We start from the raw sequence: 23,560 nt of genomic DNA on the forward strand, positions 1-23,560 counted from the left end.
ACAACTTTTGATACAATTTTTTCATAGGACGAAGTGTTGCTTATTAGAGAATTTTAGGTGGGCAGGGGCCATCTCAGCTCAACGCTCAATCGACCGGTCATAATATCGCTGAAGGTTGGTGGTTTGAGGAGAAGTTGATCTCTGCAATTACTGTGTTGTTTTGTTGGACACGAAACTTTGCTCCACGTTGTCTTTCGATCTTCACCCAAGGTGTATAAATGGGTACCAGCAACGACTGTATAGTTACTTCATGCCGCAGAAACTTGGTTACACTCCGGCCATGTGGGACACTAATAAGCTCTAGTGCGATTTTACCAAGTAGGTAATACTCCAAGTTGCTTCTTTTTCAGAAGCTAAAAATATAATTATAAGTTAAGCCCCAGCGATATGGACCTCCACTCACATATTAAAGTTCCATAAAAGAACTATGCCCCCTCCCTCCCAACCTTCCTCTTTGGAAATTCCAATTTAGCTTCCGCATCCCTTCCTGTTTCAGGGCTGTCAGCCTTCAAATATGGAGAGTATGACCTACAGGGGCGTGGAATCAACCTTAATTTTACGGCTTAAGTGGGCGGGGGGGGGGGGGGGGGATTATGCAACAACGCTAAAAATGTCATACATTCCTCTTGGAAACAAGGAAAGTCCAGCCCACGACAAATAGCAAACATAGGCAATTATCAGGAAGGTCAAAGACATAAATCTGGAGAACGGGAGATATGCCATTCAAAATCTGGAGATTATAGCCATAAATCTGGAGACCGGGAGATACTGTTCAAAATCTGGAGTGTCCCGGATTATCCGGGAGAGTTGACAGTGTCTGGTCAGTTTTATACGGCAGCCTCCCAGTACTGCAACTCCAGTTACCCTCTGGAGGCTATACATTTATTTTCTTTTTTCTCCTATCGTACGTGTTTTTTCTCTCAAAATTTTGCAAAATGAACGTTTAAATTAGCACTTTGCACGCTAGCTCCTGAACTGATATGAAATCATTCCAAAAGTTTGAAGTCCATTCCAATATAGTTCTTACGCAAAGCTCTGTGGCCTTTCCTTCATGTGGAGGCTCGGCTGCTTAGACTGTTGTGAAGTTTCTATTTTGGCCAAACTGTGCTTGTTTTTTTCGATCGAGCATTTGTGTGCTTGTCTGCAGCGATCAACAGGTATTTCGTTCTGTTTCTTCACTAACACTACTAGAAAGATTCCAGATACACTAATCTGAGCTGTGTATATGAAAATTCCATGAAGAATTTCAGTCTGATTTCAACTGTGACTTGACCATTAACTCATTGTCGTACGGACGTTTTTACTGACTTTTGTCGCACGTAAGCATTTTTTTTAAAATGATTTCATAAACGTAGACTTTTACAACACAACTATAAGCCAAATCATGCTCGGGTCATTCACCTCTCTCGAAAATAGGCAAGAAAAACCTCAGCATCCGAAGTAGTAATCTGAAGGTCTTAGGTTCGACTAGGAGCACTCGCATTTTTTTTCCGAGCATGCCTGTGTCATTTACTGATTAATACACCATTCTCATTTATTTACAGCCTTAACATATTCCATCACATTATTTCCATTGCGCATATGCCACACATTGACATTCCAATCCTAGCAGTATGGAGGATGTTTGTCCCATGAACCTAATTTAATGGGCTCCCACGAGTCTCCTGTAGCTCAGTGATAGAGCAATCCGAACTAGTAATCGGAAGGTGTTAGCTTCGACTCCTGATAGGAGCCCTTAGATTTTTTTTTCCGAGTTTGCCTGTGTCATTTACTGATTAATACATCATTCTCATTTCTTCTTATCATTGGGAGTGTTTTAATGTATTAAAGCTTACATGTATATGACCTCTATAATGTCGGTGTACATGAAATTTGAAAGTCGCAAAACCATTGTGTGATAGTTATGTAAATTATAAGGTTTTGTATGAGAAATAGTGGAATTGACTGATGTATAACGCTTGATCATGAATTACGTCATTGCAAAGGTCATCTAAACTCTCTGAGTTTAGGCTATCTGTGTTTTAACAGAATGGCATTATGATATGTTATCATTTTCTATTTGTAATGCATTGTATTCAATTTTGCCTTTTTCATTCCTTTCAGATCCCATGAACTTGTCATTTGCAGGCTGTGGCTTTCTCGGAGTCTACCATCTTGGTGTCGCAGCCTGCTTAACATCGCATGCACCACAGTTTCTCAAAAATGTAACAGCTTTTGCAGGGGCGTCTGCAGGATCACTAGTTGCTGCCGTGCTAGCAACATCAGCTCCTTTAAACAAGTGTTCTGATTATGTAATTGAGCTCACTAATGAAGCTCGTAAACACCCGCTTGGGCCTTTCAATCCTCACTTTGACTTGGTGGGAAGCTTACGAAAAGGTCTTGAACTTCATTTGCCATCAAATTCGCACAAGGTTGCCTCAGGGAGGCTTTATATTTCTGTAACAAGTTTAAAAGACAGAAAGAATGTTATTATATCTGAATTTGAGTCAAAAGAGGATTTGATTCAGGTAAGATTTGTTTTTAATGAACGATTTTGCTCCTAGATGTAGTGCCAAAGTCTATTTTAATAGTTACAAGTACATAATATTAATTTAAATGCAAGATGTTGTACTAGTCAGCTTTTGACAAAATTAGTACATGTATTAATTGATTTTGTTAGTATTTCATAGGACAAATTATTACTCCAAAATGTTCCCACACTCAGATTTTTGTAAAACGTTTGCAGCAGTTAGATAATGACTAATGCACATCAGAAAGGCAAAAAGTTGGGGTATTACCAAGGCCGTGGTGGTGGCTACATGTTAGCTAGCCTTCATTTTCAGGTTTCATTAAAAGCGAGTCCTGACAGCTCACAGCCCATGGCCCACTTCTTGGCCTGTGGCCCATCGACCCTCGGGCCAGACCACAGCCCTTGACCTGGTGGTCTGCAGCCTGTTGGCCACTTGTCAGCCCTTAGGTTAGAGTTAAGATTAATCTTAGGGTTAGAAGTGGGTTGTGACCTGTCGTGTTAGGTTCAGGGGCCACTGGGTGGCACTGAGAAGTTTGCCCAGGACCCTGTGCTGCCAGGCCATGCTGGCCCAATTTTTTATTCGATATTACAGAAAGCACAGACTATTAAATTGACAAAGTTTTTTCTGTTTCCAAGGTTTTGCTAGCAAGCTGCTACATTCCTTTCTATGCTGGACTGAAATTTCCACAATTTAAAGGACAGGTACTGTTCATCATTGTTTTCATATTACTGTACATTTTCTTTCAATTTTTGCTCGTCTGGTAATGATGTCAGTTATTTTCCTGTAGTACAATAATTGATTGTGGGCTAGCTGTCAATAATGTCTACAGTAGGTTTACTGTTATCAGGGTCATCCCAGACCTTTTGGTTATTATCCTTGACCAGGAAATTGTAGCCAAGAAAAACCTCTGTCAGCAGGCTCATTAATAGTAATAGTAATACTGCAATAGCAACTCCTAGTTGCTTACTGCAGTTGCTTTAATTCCATTGATTACCAAAAGTAGTTGAGCTATATGTATGAAGGTGTGTGGCATCATTTGCCCAAGTGCACATTTATCAATCAATCAATCAATCAATCAATCAATCAATCAATCAATCAATCAATCAATCAATCAATCAATCAATCAATCAATCAATCAGTCAATCAGCCAATCAGCAAATTAGTCAACAATCAATCAAGGAGGAAATCAATATTGCATGAATCAGTCAATTAAATAACCCGTCACTGAATCAGTTAACAAACAATCAATTAAATTGATTCTCAAACTGAGATAGCAGTTCAGGTGTTATGCCATTCTACTGTAAGGAGACCAAAAACTTGCAAGAAAGAATTGAAGCGGAGAGCTACTGTGAAATGTTACATTAGCTAGTCAGCCAGTCACTTGCCAGTACATGAATACTGCATAACTGCATGTAGGCTCCTATGAGCTAACAATGGGATTTGGGCTTAATGCCCAGCTTTACAGTGCAGTGTCTTTGTTGATATTCGAGAGTAAATTGGCCAGTCTAAAATTAAGTGACTTACTTGACGTATTTCCCAAGGGGGGAAATGGGCCAGAAATAATTATTATTGTTCGCCATGCTACTCGGTCGCGTTTAACCACTGCCGTCTCACTCCATGACGCAAAACCCAAGCCTGCCCTTTTCTTTCTCTGCGGTTCCTTGCCAGGCCTCTCTCAGTCTGCCATGACTTTTTTTCCCTCTGGAGCCCAGGTTAATGCCTTCTCGAGGTGTTGGTTGGCATCCATTCTAAGAATGTGACCAATGAGCCTCCAGCGTCACCTGTTGATTTTCTAACTGATGGTGCTGATGTTAGCCTGGTTACAGATCTCTTCATGGGATACTTTCATAGGCCAATAGATCTTCATTATCCTTCTCAAATCCTTTTGTAGGAACACATCTAGCTTGGTCGCGTCGTTCTTAGTCACACGCCACCTTTCACACCCGTATAGTAGAGCAGCTATAACGCTCGACGTAAAGATCTTCAAGTACATGTGGTGGCTAAGGGATTAGGCCACCATAACTGAAAACCCTGGCCCTTCAGGTTTGGAGTTGGGCATGGGGCCAATTCCCCCCCCCCCCCCCCCCATCCCGTAAACAAAAAAATTGATTACGGAAAGCGAAAATTCTTCAAACAAGCAATGTTAAAACTAAGTACAGTTCACAAATTGAAATAATTTTAATTTTGGTTCCCATAACCATTATGCATTAATCTATTCATCCATCCGTCCATCCATCCATCCATCCATCCATCCATCCATCCATCCATCCATCCATCCATCCATCCATCCATCCATCCATCCATCCATCCATTTATCCAGTGCTTTAGTCGGTCGGTCAGTTTTTCGGTCGTTACTGATTGATTGATTTTTTTATACATACATGTGTGCTACATGTAAATAATGTGAGTTAGTGAGTAGCCCTGTTGAGAAACACCACAGGGTCTTCAAGAATCTTTGAATGCCAAAGATCCTTTAAGATAAAGATCTTCAAAATATCCTTATAGGATGTTTGAAGGTCCTTCAAAGATCCTGTATCTGTGCAAATGCATGGAGCACAAGAAACAATAATGCTTGTGGATGCTTTGACCCTATTTCAGACCAAATTATGTAATTTTTGGTTCCCTATTTCAGACTTCTAGAATCCTTACTCATTCTTAGACTTTCACACCAAAAATGTTTAAATTCAATCCCATACCCTAATTGCTGCCGCACATACTGTACCTACAGTCGACTCCCGATAACTCGAAGCTTCAACGGAAATTGTAAAAGGTTCGAGTTATCGGGAGTTAAGAACAATTGAGCAGAAAAAAAGGGGGAAAACGGTGTTTACTCAATACTGTGTAATTTCTATTCATACATTGTCAACTTTAATCAAATTTAATTATAGAGAAGTCGAGTGAAAATGGAACAATAGTTATAAATCAAAACGTAACGTAACGCGAAACAAAGCGAAGCAAAGCAGCAGGAAAAGACTAGGTAATGCGAACTTTGCAGGTTTCAAAGACAAACATGGTTCGACTTATCGAGTGTAAAATTATATAGAAAATGGCCCGAAGGGAAACGAAAATTGGTTCGAGTTAGCGGGAGGATCGAGTTACCGAGGGCAAAATTACAGTAAACGTATGACGGAAATCCAGGGGAAATCGATTTTGGTTCGAGTTAGCGAGGGTTCAAGTTATTGGGAGTCGACTGTATATTACTTAATAATGATAGCAGAGTGCCCCCCCCCCCCCCCCTCCCACCCCCACCCCGATATTAAATTATTATTTTAATTAAAATGAGAATAATGATTGGTAGTTAATGCTAAATATATATTATATTACAAAGACAAAATTACAAGAAGTACAGTGCATATTTGACTAACGGAACAGTCCGAGATTCAACGCATCACTTTTGGTTCTGTTGACAGAAATGGGTTGATGGTGGACTAAGCGATAACTTGCCAAGGCTTCCGTTTGGCCGAACTATTCGTGTTTCTCCATTCAGCGGTAAACACAGCGATATCTGCCCACAAGACGAGTCACAGGGCTTTACCGACGTCACTTTCCACAACATGAATGTCTACGTTAACAGGGAAAATCTTCAAAGGGAACTCCAAATTTTTGTTCCACCTAAGAGGGATGGAATAGAAAGTCTAGTCCAGTTAGGTTATGATGACACTCTTAAGTTTCTACAGGCGGAGAATTTGTGCAATTATTCTCTAACTGCTCGACATTCTTATTTACCCATAGAAAGACGCTGAGATTAGCTCTTTAATCAGAGAGTCGAACATCTCATTTGGAATGAATTCGTTTGATAATTATTGTTATCTCCTATCTGGAATAATTATGCTAGTACGGTGGTAGGCTCGATTTCTGCCTCTCGCTACTCATTTGGGGAACACTGCATGGCTTGCAATCAAGCTTGGTACAATGTGTTTGGTATGATAAATTGGTACTGTAGTTGAAACCAGTCTGTAAATACAGTTGTACCTTACTCATCGATACTGGAAAAAAATATGGTTTCCTTTTGTTCCATCACAATGTATTTCTTCTTTTTACTCTTTGAGTCAGTTGGTAAAATTCTTATTAATAATAAGTGTGACTATTCACATGAAACTTTCTAATCCTTACTTTCTGTAAATCATGTATATTAGGGAAGTGGTTAAAACTACTATACTCGTACAGGACACACCAACTCACAAAATAAGTGGTGTTCTCTGCCTACACCCCCTCCTTCCTCAAAAGATGGTGTCTTTCTTGCATAGCCACCCTCCATCAAGTAGTAAAAAATGACAATGATATTCAAACCTCACCTTTCTTGTTTATCTAGCAATGCTGACTCTTGTTAGCTGAATATTTTTGTGTCAACTCAAATTTTAAAGCCAATAAAGTTTTGTCGGTAATGTTCATGAGATAGATGGCGTCTTTGATAACCCCCCACCCCAGACAAGGTGGTTCCTCTTTAAACAAAACCTGTTATTACCAGTTCCTTTATGCTCAAACCCCGACAACGTTTGAGACTGGGGGTGGGTGGGGCAGTGGTTGTATACACGATGGCAAGTAGTACTCACCACAGTAAAACAACAACAGCCAATAAATGCGTGACCATTGCAGTTATGTACATGACTTAAACAGCTGAGAAAAGAGAGACTGTAATTTCATTTATGCAAGGAGTCTCGTTATTGGAACTTATCGTTCTGTGAGTTCTCTACTGCCAGAGGTTTCTTCCTGTTTTTTTTTTTCCTCCTCTGGCGAAGTTTATAAATAAAATAAAAACGTTCGCGCTTGAACGGGATTCGAACCCATGACTCTGCGATACCTGAGTACAGTGCTCTTAACTAACTGGGCTGCTTTACTGGCTGGAGGAATAGCAGCATTACGCGCGTGTATCACACGTGGAAATCCTCCATATTGCGCGTAATTTACTGGGAGCTGCTCATTTTCTTAATTTGTGATTGGTATGATACCCATAGAAGTGAGGAGACGTCAGTGAAACATTTGAATTTCAATCGTAACAACTCTAGTGTTGGAATAGTTGCAGCCGAGTAACGATAGTTAAAAAAGAGTATCTGCTTTCTGCTCGCAAATTGTGGCTCTTGATAGTCTTAAGTAAATAGCAGAAACACCCTCGCAGTTCTTATTGATCACCATATTGATCGCGTAAGAAAAGGAAAAACAACATTAACAGCACTGTTCGGCACGTGATTAGTGTGGGAGTAATTACCTAAGTCATTGTAAACTGTGCACCTGTTTGACTTTGATGTAATATATCAAGCACGAGGGAGAGTGTTTCAACCCATTTCCAAACGCCGAGAATTTGGTTGAAAAAGAGGCGGTAGAGGGAGAGCAGAGGTCCTTGTATTACGACAGCCGTGGAAAACTTGAAGCAAAGCTAGCGTTTACTAAAGCTGTCCAATGAAAGCTTTTCACTGAAAAGTATACAAAGTGCATCTCTCTACTCTAAACCCGTAATACAAAAAAATTGTACTGTGGGCAGATTTCAAGTTCCCGCTGAATGGAGTCATTTTTAACAAATGTTTTCATAACTGATAGTTTCTTTGGTTAAAATATGTAAACGTTTAAAAAAAATCAAATGTTTTTTTTTTGTAAACGAGCCCGTGGTCTGTGATTGGAGAACGAAGCAATAGCTAATAGGATACAAACAATAAATCCTCCGCTGAGAACAATAGCGGCTACAGGATATAGAGACCAGTAAAAATAGGGGTCTGGAAGAGATACGGCACTAGCGAATAAACCCAACGTTTCGGCAAAAACTTAAGCCTTCATCAGTTGAAAGTGATAAGAATTTACAAAGAGCACAAACATATAAAGAGAGAATGCAAATTTTCATAACTGCTAAATTTATGCCTTCTGAGTAGTCAAGGGATTCCGACGAATCATTGTGGTTAAATATGTGTTCTGAAAGTTGTCCCTTCAGGTAATCCTGTTTCTAAAACGGTGATAAAAAATAAATAAAGTAAAACTGGTGTGACTGATGGAGAACTGTCTTAAAACTGGAGCTTGAAGTTTACCCAAAGTCACTCAAATACTTTTTAAAATAGTTTCTTCTTTCGCCTCTTTTCTTTTAGTCTTGGTATGATGGTGGCTTCACTGACAACCTGCCAAATCCCCCTGGGGGATTTACCATTCGAGTGTCTCCGTTCAGCGGGAATAGCGAAATCTGCCCACGGGATAAATCCCGAGTCTTGTCTGAAATGCACTGGAGGAATATGCACGTGTTTGTCAACAGGGAAAACATGCGGAGAGCAGCGAACGTTTTGTACCCACCCAGGAAGCGGCTTCGTGGGGAAATATATGCGGATGGCTTCAGAGATGCTCTGCAGTACATCAACAATAATCAGCTGAATTAGAGAATTGCTCGTTTCACACTTTACCGTAGACTGTTCACAGTCCCCTATTTTTCTGTGGGATTTTCAAGACTCGTACGCTTCGATCGAACTCCCGCCATCTTCGTTTGTAACGGCGGGCGCAACCTGGGGAGAGTGCCTAAACTACCGAGGGGGGCCCTAGTGCGGATACGTTGAGTAGGGGAGGGGGAGCAGGTTGCGACCGCCGTTACAAACCAAGACGGCGGGAGTTCGATTGAAGCATACGAGTCTCGAAAATCCCATGGAAAAATAGGGGACTGTGAACAGTCTAACTTTACCGGAACAATCCGTATAATTTCCATGGGATAACAGCTTTGCTTCAACCCTGTCTGAAATCCGGACAAACTTCAAACCGTCGTGGGCTACATGGACTGGTTTTCATTTACAGAACCTGGTTTATAGCAAATGGCTGGATTGTGGAACGGAGAACTCTTTTTTTAACGGGTTAATCACTTACGAGTCTTGGGGAGAGGGGTGTCATAAACTATTTCCCATTCCCTGATTCAAAATGATTTTTTTCCCAGTCCCACTGATCAGATCCTATTCCCATTGTGTCAAGTCCCATTTTAATTTCGCAGTGTATAGAAGAGGAAATCCAAGTTCCTGCTTTACCCGTTTAAGAACCGTTTAAATCAGCAAATATCATGGAGACTATATTTCATTCAAAGTGCCGGCAAGCCCGCTGCAGCTGCCTACATGAAGTTCAGGATCCTGTGACTGGATATGATAGTTGTAAGGTCCTTGTAAGGACTGTTGAAATCCGAAGAGAAAATTATGGGAAACCACGCATTTCTAAGATAATTAAGAAGCTTCAATTAATAGCAGCAGCAGCAAATAAATAAATAAGAATAAAAGTTTTCTCCGTGTGCTTTTTACATTGTTGCCATATGAACGTCACGCTCGTAAATCAAAGACGTAGGAAAACGGAAGTAGCGTTGGATTTTGGCATTTGACCGTGGTGCTGGTTTGATTTGGAACTGGTGTGCAGACGCTGGTCTCAGCGGTAGCGATCCATCCAAACACTTGAAGATTGACATGTTTCAGTTGGTTTATTTTTCATATTGCAAAGTAAATACGACGTTTAAAAAAGTGTCACCTCCGCACTAAGGGAAAATCACGTGTTTTATCGCTTTTCTCAACTCGAGATATCGGAGCCCATAAACCCAAGGGTTGAACGACGAATGGATAAACGACACGAGAGCGACCCAAAGCCAAATGTAGTTTAGCTGCAGCTCTTTGCATGGGTCATTCTCCATTACAAGGATAAAATAAACAACAGCGCTTGGAAGAAAAGTCACAAGAAATAAACCAACAATTATTCCAATCGTCACGGCACCCTTTTTGTTCCCTAAAGTTTCGCTTGAGAGTTGGCTATCAGCAATGGTCCTTCTGTGCTTTTGAACAGCTGCAAAAATTTTGCCGTAACTAAAAGACATAATCAACGATGGTATAATTATTGTCGCGACCGAACAAGCGATCCAGAGCTTTTCTAGCTGTTCAAAGTCGTTCAGAACTAATCTTGGAAAGCCAAAAACGAAGGATCCAAGCCAGATAAGAAATATGACACGATAACATCGTTTCTCAGTCACAACTTGAGGGTAATGCAGAGGATATACCACCGATATAAACCTGTCCAAACTCACAGCGCTCAGACTATAGGTGGTGGCTGTTACTGTCACAATCCAAAGAAATCCCTCAAGTTTGATAAGCCAGGAAGGGAGATACACGAGAGCATAGCAAATGTATAAGGGAGTCATCGTTAAGCCTATGAAGAAGTCGGCAAGAGCAAGCGAAATGATGTAGTAGTAATTCATTCGGTCGCGTAACCCTGCCGTGCGGTATAGAGCCACAAGAAGGGCTAAGTTCCCTCCAACTGCAAAAATGCCGCATAGAAGCGACAGGGAAATATATATCACCTTGGATGTCGTACTTAATCGAATAACACAATGTGGCTGCTCGCAATTAGCACAGTCATAAAATTGATTACTCGTATTTGGCCCAGTAGATACGTTCATGACTTTCTTGCTTTGAATTGGCAGAGCTTCTCGATCTTCTCTCAACTGTAGAACGAAATGATATCAGCCAAATACAACAGAGTGATAACACGCGGTTGCAGGAAAGACTTCCTTTCCCAAACTGATGATCTTCTTTTGCTAGAAGGACAATCGTACGCGTCCAATTAGGTAAAATTTTTAATCGAAATGAACCATTTTAGCGAACGAGGAAATATTTGTTTTGCTCACCTGTTTAATCAAAGTTGGTTGGATTGTGTAAACAAATTTGCCTAGGAGGCAAAACATGTCGTGAATCAGTTTTTCGCTGCTTTTTGTAATTGTTATTGTTCCACTTTACGGGATTTTGAGTTCGAGTGCTTTTTTTTTTTGGTTGATCATACTACCTTTTGAATTTTAACTATGAACATCGCCATGAAAAGTTTGAGAAAATATATGCGCTTTTTATCGTCAGCTGTAATCAGTGCTTATTACCGTCTTTATTTTTTAACGGAACAAACGATTTTATTTTTGAATGGAACGAAGTGACTTTGACTTGGAACGTAACGACCGGATACCGTGCTTATGCACCATGGAGTGAAACAATTGAAATATTGCATTTCTCATTTAATACTTGAACCTGAGACATTTTCCCCTAGACTGTCAAACAAAGTGCGAGACAGGCTGTTTGACCAGCATTTAGTCTATTGTGAAATTGTGTAAACCAACCTTACACACAACTGTCGTATAAATATGTGAATGGTAAGGCTGTGTGTGTAAGGAAAAGCGTTTCTTCGATCATGCCCAGTCAATATTTCAATATATAGTTCATGTGTGGAAGGAAAGCAAACTAAGGCAACTGTTCATAACAAGTTTGTTCGAAGTGAACCCACCTTTTCTGGGGTGGGGGAGGGTTGGGGGGGGGGGGGGTTATCGAAGACACCACCTATCTATTATTGGCTTTAACAATTTAAGTTGACACAAAGAAATATTCAGCTAGCAAGAGTCCGTATTGCTAGATAAACAAGAAAAATGAGGCTTGAATCTAATTGTCAATTTTTTTACTGCTGGATAGAGGGGTGGCTATGCAATAAAGACGCCATCTTTGGGGGTTAAGGAAGGGGGATGCAGGGAGAGGCCACCATCTATCATGTTCGTGTATAGTAGATTTGACCACTTCCCACTTCGGTGCTGAGCTGAAAATGGCGCAAGTTTACATTTGACTTCTGCATGTACCACATCGGTTCGGTACATTATAGTTTCTTATAACCTTGAATGCTTCTTGGAATGACAATCAAAGTTTTCTTTTATAGGAAAAAAAATCGTAGGTCTCTTTGTCTCAAGCTTGCCTAATATTTTGGGAGGGTTGAGCGACAGATCATTTTCACAGAGGTGCGACATTTGTCAAGCTGAATTTTCGTAAATTGTGGAAGACTGGTCTTGTAGAATCATTCGTTTTCAGAAAACTTTCCGTGTATTTTCAGGGAAGAAATGTTCTTTTTTTCACAACGAAAAATTATTGTAATAGTGTACATGGATAAGAAGTGTATTTGCCTTGCCTAAACTTGGAATCGGTCAGCCGAAAGAATGTGCATACTTGTAACTTGTTGATACTCACTGGATTAGAGCATCAGTGGACAGTAACTGCTAAATCAAAATTCTGTCAAAACCACGTTACGATTGACAGCGGTACACGTTCACCTCACACGCGCTGCTTTTGGAAATCGCTGTCCTAAGCAACTCCTGAAAAAAGAAAAATGAAAAGGCAGTCTCTGGTTGTTAAAAGAACAAAACACATGCACGCAGACTCCTTTCGATATGTCAAATGAAGCTATAGAAACACCATCGTACAAACTAATACAGGTACATAAAAAGAATGGCTAAATAAGTCTTCAGTTGAGTTGTAAGGCAAAAAAAAAAAAATAAAAATAAATAAAAATAAAAATAAAATAAAATAAACGGTCCGAAAAGTTACAATTCACTATGTTCCTAAATATGAGAAAAGACTCAAAACTAAAAACAAATTACCAAAGCAATATTCCCTCCGTACATTATAATCCTCAGATTGTAATTTCATACTAGACTCTAGTAGTCCAGTCCTATTCAATTTTTTTCACATTCGCGTTTCCCTTATTCACAAATGAGTGTCACGCATCATTTGTGGATTATAACAATCGCTATTTCAGGCTGGATGATCTTTCTTCCCCTGTTGTCTGTGTTCGAAGCCGCCGCTATAAAATCCATCATTCCATGGTATAACGATGAGTCAGCCATTTCACGGAAGTTGATCTGGTGCGTCAAAAAGTCCAGCAATACGCTTCCGGTCTGCGAAGATTTGTCAAAGCAGGCGGTGACATCCACTTCATATTTCACCTTGGGCATTTCTTCATATCTCCAGTTGTTCCGTTCAGCAATAGCGACGACGTCTTTTCCAGTGTAGAAGTTGCATACCGAATCGCACTTAACATAACCTTGCTTCGTAAGTTTTGCAAAGAAGGACTCGTCCCCTACTACCAAGCAAAACATGGCGCCTCCAATAGCGAGTGCCTCGTAGCACTTTTTTAGTGATTCCGCTGCATCCATATAATACAGCGAGCAAACGAAATGTATCAAATGATACTGCCTGCTTTTCGATTGTAAAGAAACAGAGAAATCTTCGAACGTCGTGTCTCGCCACTCAAAGGAGACATCAACCAGATTTGACAGCTCGTCTGGCAATGGCGACACCGATTGTTTGAAATCTGCCATTAGAGACGAACTTGGCTCTACAATACAGGCGTGCATCAATGGCTTCTGATGCTCTCCACGGGATGATCGAAGACCCCTGGCAAGAACCTTAAGAATTTCAATGTCGTGCTTGCCGTCCCCACTACCGACACCAAGCACACAAAAGATTTCGGCATTTCGAGTCTGGGGACTACACTTTTGCATGATATGGGCTGCGGCGTTGATACAATAGTTCCTAATCACTTCTCTCATGGTAGCTTTTTCAATGAATGTTTGAAAAGCATAACAGTAAGCTTCGTACGAGGAAGATAGCGGCTGCCGATCCATTTGCAAGGGAGAACGGAGGGTCACTGAAAGCTGTTGGCAACGCAATCAGCGCTAACTACAGTACAGGAATGCATGAAGGACTAAATACAGAAGATAAATATGGTAATTTGTTAATAAGTTAAAACTCGACGGAGCATGGAAAATGGAATTGAGAGACATACGCGACTCCCACTGTATGTCCGCTGTATTGATAAAAGCCTTTACAGTTTTGCTTTTACAACTGATGTCTTTAAGCGATTTTCCTTTTCTATAAGAGATTTTTCCCTCATATCAAAATGTGATGAGATCAGTTTCACGTGATTTCTAGCCTGCGACGTTGTCTAGTGAGTTTATGCATGCTCAAATATTTAAAAATTAAGTGGACTGGACTGCGAAAATTAGGAAATGGAAAGCGACCATTAAGTAGTTAAAAGAACTAACGAAAACTGTTTGCGAATTAAGCTGATTGGTTAGGTCAAATAAACCAAACCCTCCGCAAATCAACCAATCAATCAATCAATCAATCAATCAATCAATCAATCAATCAATCAATCAATCAATCAATCAATCAATCAATCAATCAGTCAAGCAAGCAATCAATTCAATTCAATTACTAAATAATTCAAAGCTCGTATGAGACTTAAACTGTTTTAATTAAAGAACACTTACAATAAATCTGATCGTTTCCGTGCCGTATATTTATATTGGCACGGTTTAGAATAGTGGCATCACAAACCTGGGAAACAATTCCAAATGGCAGTTAAGTGTCTGCCTTACAATGGTTTTAAGAAGAAATACAAACTTTTTCTACTTGATAGCCAAACAACTGGTAACGATAAAGGTATTCTTGAATAATCGTGCTATCACTATTTTCTTCACTTTCTCTATATTGCCATATTATCTTATCATACTTAGAATACTGTGCTGTAGTAAAGCGTGGATCAGTTGATTGAGTAAAACTGATCGTTATATTGTGCTAAAACAAATATTGTTGTCAGACAATATCTTATCTGTCTTCGTTGTCGTTAATGAGCTGACTTCTCGGCTATAATTATTGGTATATTTTTCTCCTTAAAAATCGAGACACTATTTCCTTGCTTTATGGCCTTAAGTTATGGCTTAACTAAACCTTTTTTTTTTCCTAAAAAAAAATTTGCACTAAATAACAAATCGAAAAAAAAAAGAATCAACGTACTAAAAGTTTGTGATTACGATTCAGTTTTGCGATCTCAAGATTTGGCAACAAATCTCGCTTGCTCCTTTCTTATCATAAGTGACTTCACTTCATTCCTGAACTTTGTGGCAAATATTTCCGATGTACTTGACATCCACGTATTTTCCTCTCTTTTCCTGGATGACAAATGCAATTTTCAGTCCACATTCAGGACGCTTGCATTCACCAGTCCCTCTGTGAAACGGTGCAGAGTGCATCTCACGAGAATTGCCCGTTCTCATGTGGTTGATCTTGAAGCGCAAATCGCACCATGGGTTACTATTCTTCACTTTGGTGGAGAAGATTCGGGTCCAGTCCCCAGCCAGCAATCGCCCACCGCTGCGAAACGTACCGACGGAAATTCTATCCCAGTCCTTATTAGCAAGCTTGAATCGGGCTAGCTTCCCATTCATGGCCACTCGGAAATATTTTTCTCCTTTAGAATCGTCAGAGTCTGGATGATCTTCTTTCTATAGCAAAGAACACAAATTGATAACTATCAAATAGAGCAGTTTTCAGTTGAGTGTCGCAAAACCAAAGCCAAAACAATTACTCTGACACTAACTACTCAAAGAAACAATCAGAATTCAAAGCAAGCACATGTAACTGGCGCCAAGAGTGAAACCATTTTCACTGTCATTACAACCACTCACTGCCTTTGCTGAATTAAGATATGGGAGACGAGATTTTGCAAAGATAGAAGGTCGTAAGACAGAGAAAGGAAAGGTAGGACGTGTCGCCGAAGGGGAGGTGGGAGGGAAAAAAAGCATTCTGAAATCCCAGAACGGCGTAATTTGGCGAGAAGGACCAAAGAGCAGGAATAGTTTGCTTAAACAGGCAGATGAAGTCCCACGAGATGCGAGGCGTTACAAACATGCCAGCGTTGCGCGCAGGCTAGTTTCGTGGTTATTTAGACAGTTCTTTAGGATTTCTTATTTCATTGAAGCTGTATATCACGCAGCTCTATTGTTTCACAGTTAGTGAGGGACCATTGTTTCTGTCGTTTGTTGATTACTTTTGTCAGACAGTCGCTATGAGGTCGCTATAAGTTTATTCTAGACTTCCCTCATAGCGTAGAATTAGCGTTTTCCTCTCCTCGTTTTCTTTTTATGTGTGCATTTGTGCTTCAGCTTTCTTGTATTTTATTTCTGTTTAATACTGATGTCAACTGGCTGCCTGGCTCCGCTAGCCCCTATGGTTATACTCGAACTGCATGCTTCCTACAGCCCATTGCTCTAGATTCATTATTCACATGTTATTGATTACACCGTTGTTGTACATACAGTGCTAGGACGGTGCTAACCCTAACCCTAAAACGCGTATCTTTTCATGCGTTTTCACCTATCATCCACACTAAAACGCCCGAAAACGCCGATGAAAACGGAGACTTTCAAAAACGGTTTCAAAAGTGGAGACTTATGAAAACGCATCGTTTTGAAAGCGCTTCGTTTCTAGTGTGGACGGGTGAAAACGGAGCCTTTTGAAAACGGTGACGTAAGAAGCGTCACATGCCATCGGTTCCGGTCCAAATCGGAGCATCTATCCGTGAAAGATGGCGGATGGTCTTGTGATGTTAACACAAGCGCAATTCCAGGTCCTAGTCGTTTTCATCGTTTTCAAACGTTTTAGTGTGGATAGGTGAAAACGATACGAAAATGCTAGTTTGCTTCGACGTTTTCGCCGAGATGAAAACGGACACTTTTGAAAACCCATTAGTGTGGTGGGGCCTTATTTGTATCCTGACTAAGAACGTAATTCGCGTTTTCCAGGGTATACTGAGATCTGGACTCATACCAAGTGTTTGACAATCGATAATAAGCAAATCTGGTCATTACTGGTTTTGTTTTCTTCCCTCCGTCTTTTAAAGCAATAGATGAGGTAATAACCTGCATCGGGAAAGTCAACGAAACAAAACAAACAAACAACAAGAAAGAAGGAAAATCGCGCAAGGACTACGCAACCGGCGTAACCAGCTGTAAACGTAAGGTTCTGCACAGTTAGGAGGATTACGGTACTTAATCACCCTGGAAGGACTGCTGGTCTATCACAGGGTTGCTTCTCGCAGCTCCAGCGGCTCACCTGTGTGGAGACAAGAGAAAAATCTAGTTTTCCAGTACTTACCAATTGCTTAGTTCTCTGTTCCGTGCGGATTCCTGAAGGCTTGACAAGGTTGCCAATAGATAAAGTTATATTGCCTTCCAGTAAAAGATTGAGCGCAGTTTTTCCATAAAAAGAGTTTTAGTTCTGTCGGAAATATTTCTCTTATCGTTTTGCATTTCTTTTGTTAAGCTGTTGAAATTTCCATGTAACAGCTGTCAGAAGGCTGTTATAACATGTCTTACCGAATTACATAACTTCCTGTTTTCTTTTCTATGGAAGGAGAACGCCTTAGGAGTGTAACTAAAAAAGCCAATCAATCAATCAATCAATCAATCAATCAATCAATCAATCAATCAATCAATCAATCAACCAATCAACCAGCCAAACAATCAATCATTCAATCAATCAATCAATCAATCAATCAATCAACCAGTCAACCAATCAATCAATAGACCAATCAATCAATCAATCAATCAAATACGGGAATAATTTTCATGTTCTATAAAATACTGAAGCTCAATGATTCTTCCTTTACATAGATGTGGGTTGCATAGCACGGAGGGAAGATAGTGCCCAGGAGCAGTAATACCCTAACGTAACGGTAATGATACGTTGTTCACTGCAGAGAAAACGTTTAAGCTAAAATATCTACAATGAAATGGTAGCTACAAAAGTTGGAGAAATAACCACGCATCCGCGGACTCCACTGTCATCTCAGGACCTTGTTCCTGGTGATTTCATTGAGCTATACATAAGCACTTGGATAAGATTCTCACCTTTATTTCTACAGGGTACATTAACCTGAAAATGCGCTCCTTGGTCCTAGTACCAACGTCTGTCATCGGTGGCAGTTGAACAAAGACATTGGTTATTTTTATACAACCCAAAGGGTCTGTATAGCGGTTGGGATCCTGTGGCAATGGAGCGGCATGATGACAGGTCGCTTGGGAGAATGACTCTCCTTTTTCCTGTTTCACAGGCATCCCACTTGTAAACATTAATGGGTAGTGCTGGTTATTTTCAGTAGTGTTTTCGTCCATCCTCCAGTTACAATCAAATAACTCTTTAGAAGAGAACATCTCAACCTCGTGTGTCTTTTTGCGTCAACGTTAAAGCGTTGAAAAATAGAGAAGTCTGTAAAAGATAATTAACAAACAATCAATCAATAACATGTCATCATTTTCGTCCCCAGTACCGCGATCCTTTCGGCCAGCGCCCATTCTCGTACCGAGAGTTCTCAGGTTCTTTGGCTTGCGGTTGGTCGCCAGGAGAGACTCGAGAGAATTAAAAAAAAAAAAAATAACAAAAAAAAATAAAGTTTTTGATTGGCTGTCCCGTAACAGCTTGCATTGTTTTACCGCAGAAATCCGGTAATAAAATTCCAGTACCCCAGGGTCTCTCCTGGCGACGAACCGCTAACCAAAGAGCCTGAAACCTGGGTACGAGATTGGCCAGCGCCTAATATCGTACCCTGAGTCCTCAGGCTGTTGGGCCAGCGGGTGAGCGCTAGTAGAGACTCCGGAGAAATCGAAAAAATTATTTATTTATTTATTTATTTATTTATTTATTTTGATTGGCTGCTCTATTTTAGCTCCGTAATGACTTCCATTGTTTTACCGCAGAATCCTGCGGTAATAGAATTCCAGTACCCCAGAGTCTCTCCCGGCGACGAACCACTAGCCAGAGAGCGTGAGGAACCTGGGTACGAGATTGGCCTGCGCCACGAACGTCTATTTGTTCCGCTGGCCAAAAGGATCGCCGTTCTGGAAAGGGAATGATGAAATCTCATCAACCAGATTTTTATTTGACCTTTCACCAAAAGCGCATGCGTCAAAAACATGGTCAAAATGGTCACCGAATTGTGTGCTGTCGTCATGGCTAACAACAGCAGCGACTGATGATTTTTAAGGTTCGCTCACAGAAGGGGTTAAAATTGACGACAAAGAAGGCCAAAAATGGTAAAAGGACCTTAAAACACACAGACACACACAAGATCAGGTAAGTTTTTATCGCTTGAATGTGAAGATTTCCCTTCATTTAACGTTCAGAGTCTCCGAGTCTCTCTTTAACCTCAACCGTGATAATCCTCATTATCTCATTAGACAGAAAGATAACTTGCATGTCCACTGTCTTTAATACTCTTTTTTTTTTTCGAGTATAGGGCCCGTTGATCTGGTGCAGCATCCCTCTCTCGCCATACGTGACGCTGTCACTCTTTCTAATCGCTGACGAGGGTTAGCAAGCCAGCACACTATTCTTCACAATAGCGGAAAAAAACCAAAAATTTGTCAGATGTGAGATCGGAAGCATGCGCACTTGACTGTCTTTTTATTATTATTATTATTATTATTATTATTATTATTATTATTATTATTATTATTATTATTATTATTATTATTATTATTATTATTATTATTATTATTATTATTATTATTATTATTATTCAGGACATCCACGCCTGCAATGATGTCACGTAAAATTGCACGTGGGAAGAAAAAGAAAAAGAGTGTCAGAGTTGTAGTGTTTACACGCATTATTCTTTGCCCGTTGAGACAGATCATTTACAGTATTTTTCGCCCTTTGAGGCAATCAATTTGACAGTTGTGTCAAAATCTGTGTCCGCTTAGGTAAATAATTCGACCTTTGAGTCAAATTGTTCTTTTTTCCGTCGAGGCGAAATAAACTTGCTTGCAACGATAGATTCAAAATATAGATCGCAATGACTGTCTGCACTTGGAGATCGTCCATTCGACCGTGAAGGCAAATTGGTTTTTAACCGTTGAGTTTTGGTACATTTGTTTGCCTCCTCCGCAAAACAGCAACGTGAAATGACCTAATTTAAGTTTTTGTTGAGAACATGAGCAAACGACGGTTAATCTTTCTTTCTCTGTTAAATTGAACGCAACTTCTACCAATTCTGTGCCAAGAAACCAAGAGTAATATTCCCGTGCTCTCCTTTTCTTGACTGACGTTTATTTAGGTTTCAGTAGGAGCAATATTGACAGAGTTGTAAAATTACACATATGTAATGAAGAGAGAATAAAAGTTCAAATCAGGAGTAAATTAACAACGATAAAACTTAATGTCAGGCATTAATTAAATTCTTCGCGTGCGCTGTGAAGCTTCCTACCGCTTGAAAATCCGCGAAAATAGATCGATTAAAAATAGCAAACGGTGGATATAAAGAAGGAACTTACGGATAAATTTCTTCCACTGAATTTGACCCGCTCTTTTCTCCCATCAAAAGGTCACTCTCATTCTCGGTTATCATTCGTTGTAAGAAGAAGTAGCGAAGTGAAAGCGCTTGGTCTCCATGAATGATTCAGTCTCCCAGCTAAACAAATGTCAATCCGATTCAAGTTCTTAGCTTTGACACAAATAATCTTTTGCTGTTTCTTGTAAGAGCCAAGAAAACTTAACGTTTAGGGATTTTCTTTCTAGCTGCAGCACTTAATTTCCATGTATTTGTGGTACAGACAACTCGGCTTAAACAGTCGAACTCCAAAGAACTTGAAAGAATTCGTTGTTTATGGACACAAAATGAAGAAACCAACGAAATGTAGAACTAGCGTGCTTAGCCAATCCGGAGCGAATATTTTCGCTAATCGACCAATCAGGAGTAAGTAATTTTGCACTCGGGGAAAGGAAAATTAAGAAAAATTGCCCTCAGTTACAACAAATCAGCATTCAAAAAAATGTTGCCCTCTCTATTACATTGTTATTGTTATTGTTGATGGGCAGTTTCCTGCATATGCACTTAAAATATACAGCTATTTCAATTAACGTTGTCGGTTCAAAGCATGAAGCTAAAAGACAAGACCGAAAGTTTACGTGGGATTTTTATGAATAAATTCATCAAAATCAGTCATGCCTGGAGAAAACAATAGGTTGTAATTAGCAGTACAATGACCTGCACCTGCAGGGATGATTTTGATGAAATTATTCATAAAAATAATCCCACAAAACATTGCGGTCTTGTCTTTTAGCTTGATCTTAATCCGACAACGTTAATTGAAATAGCTGTATATATAACTGCAGAAAGGATGAGGAACTGGTAAGGTTATTACGTTCATACGCTAAGCAGATTTCTATAAATGCTATGAAAAAATTGGAACTCCGCTTTTATGGCTTGGCTAAATATATATATTACAGCATGCTCCTAAATGATGCAAAAACGGTCGTCCACATAGCGTGTCCAATACCAGGGAGGAATAGGGGTTGCGTCAATGGCTGAATCCTCAATTACTTTTATGCATACTGTTAGCTAAGACACTAAGTTCCACTAGTAACACTACAGAGAAATACTCCTTATGACAAAGGTGTCACTTCATGAATGGATGTTTGGTTATAGGTTAGTTTTCAACGTCCCCAGGTGGACCCCTTACGCGTGCATGTACACGTGACGTGAATTGACGATAATCAGATTTGACGATAATCAAATATGCTGGATTTATTGGAATGTCAACTTACTAAGGAGCCTGACAATGAACTCACGTGTTCCACGTGTTTCACGTGTTTCAGAATTTGGAACACTAGTTTTAGTTTTCTAGCAAAAGCATGGATGTTTGGTTATCGGTTAGTTTTCAACGTCTCCAGTACGACCCCTAACGCGTGCACGAATTAAGTACACGTGAATTGACGATAATCATATCAGATTTGTTGAAATGTCAACTACTAATGAGCCTGACAACGAACTCACGTGTTCAAGGGCATAAAGTGTATGTCGCGAGCATAGACCGACTCAGAGTGTCCCAAAGTTCTCATAGCAGCTAGAAACCAGCCTTTACTGTCCGTATTACAACTGATGCACTCACAGCCAGAAAGGAACGCAAAAAAGTAAGAAACACGTAAACGTCTGCTTCCATTAGATCAATTGAACACACTTGCTCGCTGTAATAAATCCACAGATAATTATGGACTCGACTTCTTGGAGTTGTAATGTTGAGTTTCTGTCAATGTTGACACGAACTGCAATGACTTTCAGTTTCGTGCGCCTTGAGTGCACTGTTTCCCAGTTCTATTTTCTTTCGGTATTGCCTTAGCAGTTATTAACAATGAAACAGATTCATTATATAACCCTGAAGCTGAGATGTCGTCTCCATTTATGATGGAAACTTGGATGGATTTTAGGTTAGTCAGTGAGCCTTTTGGTGTCCATATCCTTTGTTGTGTAGGTATGACCTAACATTAGAAAGGTCAAGAAAATATATACATCACTTGTCCCATCCCCATGTGTGCAATCGGACGGACAAAGTTCAATTTTACAACAGACCGTGACAGATTTCTCGACTCAATAAGCTCTTTTTTTCGTATTACAGGGAGGAAGACTAAAATGGTGGATGTTGTAAATACAACACTTGAGATGTACGGCGTCGAAACCTAACCTAAGCGAAGGTAAGCAGATGTTTCTAAAACAAAGAGCAATATACGCTCTCGCAGCCTAATGGAAATTACAAGACTTTCATTAATGGTTTATAAATATCTTGTAATTTTGAGGAGGGTGCCGTTTAATTCTAGTTATTAACCTCACTCTACATACAGACAACAATTAATTTTATGATTTTAAGACAGCACCGGGTTGTATAAAACAAACCAGTCTTCAACAAATCTTTGATCTCGAATTTTTGTATGATTAAGAATTGTAGCGCAATGTGTTTAAAGAACCAGGAAAGATAGACGATTTTCATTTTTATTTAAGATGACTGGCGTGGCTGAAACACAATATCTCAAATAGTTCAAACAACCTGATTTATCATCTGGTATACGCAGCCTGTGAGCTTGCTCCCTTGTATGTGAATAAAAATTTTTTTTTGAGAAAGGAAGAATTTGCACAGTCAAATAATCTAACTGAATCTCGATGCTAACTGGGTTAATTGAACTCACCTTTCGTAGAGAAAGGTTGTTTAGTTAATTGATCTGCATTTTTCTGGCTCGCGTGTTTACCCAAGTCGAAACTATTTTCTGAGGTTAAATTAATCTTTTTTTACTTGCGCTTTTTTCAGTCTTTGATGTTGTTGGTTAAGTAGAGTATATTTTATTCTATTTTAGGTGGTGGTGCACTATTAAAATTTAACAGCCCGAACTTAGGTATTGACAAAATCAGAACTGCTGCGTAAACCACATACAGTCACCTCTGAAGCGACGGACGGACAAGAAGGAAGAAGGGTCGAATTTTTCAGATGTTTAGACAATTCAGAGGATGAACGAAAAACAATATGCTGGTAGAGCAGTACTGCTGACTACGATGATTCCGTGGAAATAAATTCATGCCCACAGACTGAGGTAAGCGTCTTCCTCATCCACATCCGTGATCCAAAACGTGCAATCAGTGGAAAAATGGCT

The 23,560-nt window shown here is 39.9% G+C and overlaps 3 protein-coding genes and 1 long non-coding RNA gene across 8 annotated transcripts in view; 2 read left to right on the top strand and 2 right to left on the bottom strand.

Annotated features, from left to right (window-relative positions):
* Window positions 1–938: 938 nt before the first annotated feature.
* LOC146459663 (patatin-like phospholipase domain-containing protein 4) lies at window positions 939–9,737 on the top strand. Of its 3 annotated transcripts, none has more exons than XM_085089071.1 (4): window positions 939–1,157; window positions 2,104–2,507; window positions 3,146–3,211; window positions 8,582–9,737. In XM_085089071.1, exons 1-4 carry the CDS (start codon window positions 1,052–1,054, stop codon window positions 8,861–8,863), a joined length of 858 nt encoding a protein of 285 aa, XP_084945197.1. In that variant the 5' UTR covers window positions 939–1,051; the 3' UTR covers window positions 8,864–9,737. The 3 variants fall into 3 exon arrangements, with proteins under 3 accessions (XP_084945197.1, XP_084945196.1, XP_084945195.1); XM_085089070.1 differs by lacking the exon at window positions 8,582–9,737 and adding an exon at window positions 5,921–6,479 and having other exon boundaries at window positions 943–1,157; window positions 2,128–2,507; XM_085089069.1 differs by lacking the exon at window positions 8,582–9,737 and adding an exon at window positions 5,921–6,901 and having other exon boundaries at window positions 956–1,157.
* A 92-nt stretch (window positions 9,738–9,829) lies between these two features.
* Window positions 9,830–11,193, bottom strand: LOC146459664 (trace amine-associated receptor 2-like). Its single transcript, XM_085089068.1, has one exon. The coding sequence runs from the start codon at window positions 10,894–10,896 to the stop codon at window positions 9,985–9,987; it is 912 nt and encodes a 303-aa protein (XP_084945194.1). The 5' UTR covers window positions 10,897–11,193; the 3' UTR covers window positions 9,830–9,984.
* Window positions 11,194–12,402: 1,209 nt separating this feature from the next.
* On the bottom strand, window positions 12,403–17,292 carry LOC146459665 (histamine N-methyltransferase-like). Its single transcript, XM_085089191.1, has 2 exons — window positions 17,240–17,292; window positions 12,403–15,588 (listed from the first exon to the last, which is right to left on the bottom strand). The coding sequence occupies exon 2, from the start codon at window positions 13,924–13,926 to the stop codon at window positions 13,027–13,029; it is 900 nt and encodes a 299-aa protein (XP_084945317.1). The 5' UTR covers window positions 13,927–15,588; window positions 17,240–17,292; the 3' UTR covers window positions 12,403–13,026.
* Window positions 17,293–22,063: 4,771 nt separating this feature from the next.
* The window catches only part of LOC146459666 (uncharacterized), a 28,968-nt gene continuing 27,471 nt past the window's right edge, over window positions 22,064–23,560 (top strand). For 2 of the 3 annotated variants that reach the window (XR_014857842.1, XR_014857841.1), the window contains exons 1-2: window positions 22,064–22,612; window positions 23,267–23,500. This is a non-coding gene — a long non-coding RNA (uncharacterized LOC146459666). The remainder of the gene's footprint in view (window positions 22,613–23,266; window positions 23,501–23,560) is intronic. The other variant, XR_014857843.1, reaches the window with a different exon arrangement.

This window comes from Pavona decussata, unplaced genomic scaffold, assembly GCF_977016875.1.
Source record: "Pavona decussata unplaced genomic scaffold, jaPavDecu1.1 SCAFFOLD_217, whole genome shotgun sequence".
In the NCBI taxonomy this organism is placed as follows: domain Eukaryota; kingdom Metazoa; phylum Cnidaria; class Anthozoa; order Scleractinia; family Agariciidae; genus Pavona; species Pavona decussata.